A 6,398-nucleotide genomic window follows, 5' to 3' on the forward strand; every position below is an offset into this window, starting at 1 on the left:
GCACAAGGCACATTTCTGTTTGTTTTTACTTAAGGGTCATATTTAAAGCTGCATGAAGGATAAATTGCTTATGAAGCCTGAGAACAGTTTAAGCTGATTATGAATCTATGAAGAGTGTTTTAATCAACGCTCTATCAAAAGGATCTTTTCTTACAAAATTCATACCTTTACCAAACATGAATACCAAGTCTGACTTGGCATTGTGATGCATGCATCAGATTAATTATCATAAACATAGCACATTTGTTCTTGCATTAGTAGGACAAAAATGTCATAAATTGAGTTTTTATGAGTATTAAACTTTTCAGAATTTGTAATGGATGTTGTCTGTTTGGATTGATGCAGTAACACTGATAAAAGAGCGCCATCTACTGACTAGGAGCTATGCTAAAGAAAACGAAGGACACTGCCTGTTTCTTTAAATTTTAAAGTTGTTTGTATTTTGATGTTGGTTTTGATTATTTCATATGTTTATATGTTTCTTGAACTTTTGTATATTTTCTATGGATATTGTTTGTATAAATGACCAAAGATTTGCTTTGTTTTTCACTTTTAGAGAACAGTATTAGAATGAAAACCACATAATTACAAATAAATGCAGAGGCTACTTACGGTTGTCTTTACATTCAATATTGCACACTGGTCTTCTTCAGTCCTTAAGCTGCTGCATTTAAGGACAAAACAATAATTCTGCCAACAATAAAACAATTTTTCATCAATCAAAATGTTTGTGGATCTCATCTACAAGAGTTTGTTCTGGTATATCAAGATGTGAAAATCAAATTTGTTAGCAACAGTTCCAGTTTTATTTAGTCTAATAATTTTTTAGCTCCTGACAAAATATACAGTTCTCATGTAACTACTGTGAATGTGCCCCTTTTGAAAAGTTTCTAGGCCAAAAGTTTCAGTTTTACAAAACACTTACAATTGCAGAGCAAAAACAAGGCCAAAAGAGAATATTGATTATTGATTAAACACATTTGTTGAAATCTTACCCCACAAAAAAGATATTACAAAGTAACAAACTCCTAATACTCCAAGGTTCAGATTTACCTGTAGTATTTATTATCTTACGTCAAAATATTCTGACATTTGTCAAGTGTACCCATGTACACCACCAGTCAAAAGTTTTTGAACAGAAAGATTTTTAATGTTTTTTAAAGAAGACTCAAAGCATAGCAAAACCAGAAATCTTTCTAATATTCTGATTTATGTTGAAAACAGTTTTATCTGAAATAGAAATCTTTTGTAACATTCGTCTTTGTCATGACTTTTGATCAGTTTAAACATCCTTGCTAAATAAAAGTATTAATTTCTGTAATATACAGTTTCTCATGTAACTATTGTGAATGTGCCCCATTTGAAAAGTTTCTAGGCCAAAAGTTTCAAAGTTTTACAAAACGCTTACATTTGCACTGCAGAAACAAGGCCACAAGAGTAATGTGACAATATTAATTATTAGTACACAAACCAGTACAAACATGCTGCTAGTATAAAAGTAAACAAACAATATAAACATATTTGTTGAAATCTCAGCCCACAAAAAAGGTATTACAAAGTAACAAACTCCTAATACTCCAAGATTCAGATTTACCTGTAGTATTTATTATCTTACGTGTCAAAATATTCTGACATGTTGATCGATTTGATTTGTCAAGTGTACTCATGTACACTACCAGTCAAAGGTCTTTGAACAGTAAGATTTTTAATGTTTTTTTAAGCAAGACTTAAAGTACAGGCAAAAACACTAAAATTCTGAAATATTTTTAGTATTTAAAAAAACTGTTATTATTTGAATATATTTAAAAATGTAATTTATTCCTGTGATTTCAAAGCTGAATTTTTATCATTACTCCAGTCACATGAACCTTTAGAAATCATTCTAATATTCTGATTTGCTGCGCAAAAAAAAAAAAAAAAAAAAAAAAAAAAAATATGTTGAAACCAGCTTTTCAGGTTTCTTTGATTATTATAAAGTTCAGAATAAAGGCATTTATCTTAAATAGAAATCTTTTGCAATATGATAAAGTCTTTATAATCACTTTTGATCAATTTGAAGCATCCTTGCTGAATAAATATATAAATTTATTATAATGTCTTTAAAAAATGGTATTTTGAATGGTTTAGCATATAATGTTACAAAAGCTTTTTATTTCAGATAAATGCTAATCTTTGGATCTTTCTATTTATCATTTATTTGCTGTACTTTGGATAAAAAAAATACAGACTTGGGAGCAGAAAAAACATTAAAAATCTTTGTGTTCAAAACTTTTGACTGGTAGTGTACTAAATGGTGTAGTGAATTATGAACCTCTGTGTTTACATTTTACTAATATACTTTACTAATATAATCTCTTGGCAAGTCTGTCAGAATTGAAATCTGATAATAAATAATATAGAAATGAATTTGAGGTCTGTTTTTAAAGTACAATAAAACGAATGCACAAATAAAATAAGGGTTGCAACATTAACAGAGGAGCTCTGTGTTTCAACTTCAACTGAATACTTTTGCGTAAGTATGTAAGTTTGGCTCCTATCCAACATTTCTTAAAAGTAATGATTTCCTGCTCTTGGTATTGCATATAAATGGCTGTAATGTTTGATTACAAATGTTAAGTAGTTATATAAACCGTTATATTGTTATATTTAAAAATTTAACAAAAGGATCTAGACTTAAGCATGAAACTAAAATTAAATCTTTGGAATTCTGCCTTATTGCAATCATTTCTGTATATACATAGTATGTACATATTTTTTAAAACCTGATTTAAAATATCTTTTGATATTTTTTGACATGGATACTCGATTGCAGTGTCTAAATTCTTTTTGAAGGCAGCAAAAAAATCCATTATTTTCCGTCTTCGGTGTACCAGATGAGAACGTCCCGCACTTTTCGACTAAGACCCATCGCGGCCAAACCCAAAGCGCTGCTGGAGCCTGACACCTGCTTGGACTCTGCAGATAAAAACAGTTTAAGGTCTTTCAGTCTAGGACAGTGGTTTTCAATCCTGGTCCTGGGGACCCACTGCTCTGCACATTTTGTATGTATCCCTTATTTGACACACTCAGTTAAGTACATGGATCTCTCTCCTAATGAGCTGATGATCTGTATCAGGTGTGTTAAATAAGAGAGACACACAAAATGTGCAGAGCAGTGGGTCCCCAGGACCAGGATTGAAAACCACTGGTCTAGGAAATTCATATTTGATGTTTGTGTGCTTACCACCATAGTAATGCAGCAGAGCTGCTCCTACAGCCAAACTGAAACAACTAAGGAAGAAAAACGGACCTATGCAATGAAAAAAACATGATGGAACATCATTAATGTAAATTGTGTGCATTTACCAATGCATACTCACAGAAAAATAGGCTGACTTACTATGGTCATTCATTACATATCTCTCCTTAGGACTTGGAATTGGGGCGATTGGTTCACCAGACTCTACAAAAAGAAATACAACTTGATTGTTAAACCTAAAAAATGCTTTCAAATCAAGCCTAATAACAGGCTTAAACGAATAGTTCACCCAAATATGAAAATGTATTCACCCTCAGGTAATCAAAGGTGTAGCATTGCATAATTTGTTCAACCAATGGATCTTCTGCAGTGAATGGGTGCCGTCCATATAAAATAGCTGATAAAAACATCACAATAATCCACTAATTTACACAACTGATGATGTTTTTATTCACTGTGGAGGATCCAAATTGCATTTGAGCAAATTGAAAATTTTGGGTGAACTATTCCTTTAAATTTCTACAACCAGTGTCAATCAGAAACTACGCTACCAGTCAAAAGTTTTTGAACAGTAAGATATTTAATGTTTTTAAAGAAGTCTCTTCTGCTCACCAAGCCTACATTTATTTGATCCAACATACAGCAAAAGCAGTAATATTGCAAAATATTTTTACTATTTAAAAAACGAATTTCTATTTGAATATATTTTAAAATGTAATTTATTCATCTGATTAAAGCTAAATTTTTAGCATCATAACTCAAGTCAATTTTTTTTATCATTATTATCCATATTTAAAACAGCTGAGTAGCTTTCTTTCATGATTCTTTGATAAATAGAAAGATCCAAAGATCAGCATTTATCTGAAATAAAAAGCATTTGTAACAGTACACACTATACTATTTAAAAGCTTGGAGTCCGTATATTTTTTCTTTAAAGAAATTATAGAAATTAATACTTTTATTTAGCAAGGATGCTTTAGGTTGATCAAAAGTTATGATATAGACATTTATAATGTCACAAAAGATTTCAGATAAATGCTGTTCTTATGAACTTTCTATTCATCAAAGAAAGCTGAAAAAATTCTAACCTTCTAATATTCTTAGCAAATCAGAATATTAGAATGTTTCCTGAAGGATCATGTGACTGGAGTAATGATGCTAAAAATTCTGCTATGAAATCACAGAAGTAAATTATATTTTAAAATACATTTGAATAGAAAACAGCTTTTTTAAATAGTAAAAAAATATTCAGAATTTGACTTTTTGCTGTATTTTGGATTAAAAAAAGCAGACTTGGTGAAAGAGGCAGAAGAGACTTCTTTAAGAAAAACATGAAAAATCTTACTGTTCAAAAACTTTTGAATGGTAGTGTTTATACAGCATTGGAAAAACTAAACAAATGTCCTCAAAGGAATATTGTTTTTGAGTGGTTGTGAGTGGAAAATGATAGTCCTGCCAACCTCTGAGTCGGAGGCGTGTGGGTAAGCTGAAATAAAGCTCCTCCGCATGGAGGTGCACTGCGCGGTAAAACTCTCGACATGCCTCCTCTCCTTTGTCCTGTAGATGAGACAGCAGCTCCGCCAGCCTGATACAGGTAGGCACATCCAAATCCCTGAACTAATGTTTGGAAAAAATCATTATTGGAAAGACAAATAAGGTACAAATCTTGACATTTGGACGGTTTATCTGTATAGAGTGCTGCTGCCATGATATCAAAACCCAGAAGATTAATTCACCATGGAGTCCCCTATAGGGTTTTAAATACAGGAGTAAATAAGTTCTGTGGTAAAGCAAAAAATAATAGTAAGATCAAGAATAGTAAATCTATGTTTACCACAGAGCTTGTTTTAGTCATAAAAACCCATAAGGAAAATCTTGATGTAACCCGTGATGAATTAGTTTTCCGAACTAAGGGTGGAGCTCTTACCTTGGAGGCCTCCTTGTCAGTCAGGATCTGTGGGTAGATTCTGTTGAGCTGCAGGATGAGTTTATCCACCAGCTCTGTATCTAGACGTCGGTCCGATTTCAGAAACCGGCAGTCTATTCGCAACTGTTCAAGGAAGCTCTCTGTCATTTAGACAGAAGCCATAGTGTCAGGTTTGAAACAACATGAGAGCATGAAAATGACAAAACGTTAATTTTTTGGATGAACTCCCTACTGAAAAAAACAGCTAAAACCAGCATAGGCTGGCTTTTGCTGGTCAACCAACCTGGTTTTAGCTGGTCACAGCTGGTCAGCAGGCTGGTTTTAGAGGGGTTTGGCCACTTTCCAGGCTGGTCAGGCTGGGAAACCACTAGCTAAAACCAGCCTGACAAGCCTGGGTGACCAGCTTAAACCAGCTAAGACCAGCCTAGGCTGGTATAAGCTGTTTTTTTTTCTCAGCAGAGCTATTCTTTTAAATAATCGTCTACTAACAAACATCTTCACGAATGCTGTGCGGAATGCGGATTTCAACCAGAAGATGGAGCCACTACATAAACATAGACTAGGAACGGAGGACTGTCAAACATACTTCTGAGGTGTTATTTCAAAGCCTTTTATTATTCAAAACGCCTTGTAAGTTTAAAAATAGTATAGCAACTGATTATAAAGCTTTTTAACTGCAATATATTAAACTGAGTAGACTTTAAAACTCCGTAATGGAGCACAACGACAACTCTCGAAGGAAAACTAACGTTAGCCGAAACAGCTCTAGTTTGTGAGCAACGTGTATAAGGATACTATAACGCACACTTTATACGTTAAAAAAGTACATATTTGTAATTCATATTTATACTTTACATCAAACAAATCGACAAATGTAAGTTTGACTGACCTCCCATTTTGAAGTGCCCTCTGCTGTCTTTTGTTTGGAAACGCCCATTGCATTGTATGTGGAGGGGCGGAGACCGTGGCGAGAATTACCGGAAGTTCCGATCAACATTAGGAAAAAGTTACACACGGAAGTTTACGTAAATATAGTTTATATTTAGTATAAAGGCTAGATTTGATTCCCTTTGGTAGCACAGATGAAACACGTACTGAATGTTATTATTAGTATATAAACACGGTAAGCAGTGAACGCTATACTGTAGCTAAAACGTTTTTACTAATAATAATATAATTTTTAATATATAACGAATAAATATATAATATAATATTAATGTTTACACACAAACG

At 32.9% G+C, this 6,398-nt stretch overlaps 1 protein-coding gene across 2 annotated transcripts; it reads right to left on the reverse strand.

Moving 5' to 3' along the window:
- Positions 1 to 798: 798 nt before the first annotated feature.
- card19 (caspase recruitment domain family, member 19) lies at positions 799 to 6,094 on the reverse strand. 2 transcript variants are annotated; one of them, XM_073825988.1, is made up of 6 exons: positions 6,055 to 6,094; positions 5,166 to 5,305; positions 4,699 to 4,855; positions 3,380 to 3,442; positions 3,224 to 3,289; positions 799 to 2,955 (listed from the first exon to the last, which is right to left on the reverse strand). In XM_073825988.1, exons 1-6 carry the CDS (start codon positions 6,059 to 6,061, stop codon positions 2,849 to 2,851), a joined length of 540 nt encoding a protein of 179 aa, XP_073682089.1. In that variant the 5' UTR covers positions 6,062 to 6,094; the 3' UTR covers positions 799 to 2,848. The 2 variants fall into 2 exon arrangements, with proteins under 2 accessions (XP_073682089.1, XP_073682088.1); XM_073825987.1 differs by lacking the exon at positions 6,055 to 6,094 and having other exon boundaries at positions 5,166 to 5,327.
- Positions 6,095 to 6,398: the final 304 nt, after the last annotated feature.

This window comes from Garra rufa, chromosome 20 (assembly GCF_049309525.1).
Source record: "Garra rufa chromosome 20, GarRuf1.0, whole genome shotgun sequence".
NCBI classification, from domain to species: Eukaryota; Metazoa; Chordata; class Actinopteri; order Cypriniformes; family Cyprinidae; genus Garra; species Garra rufa.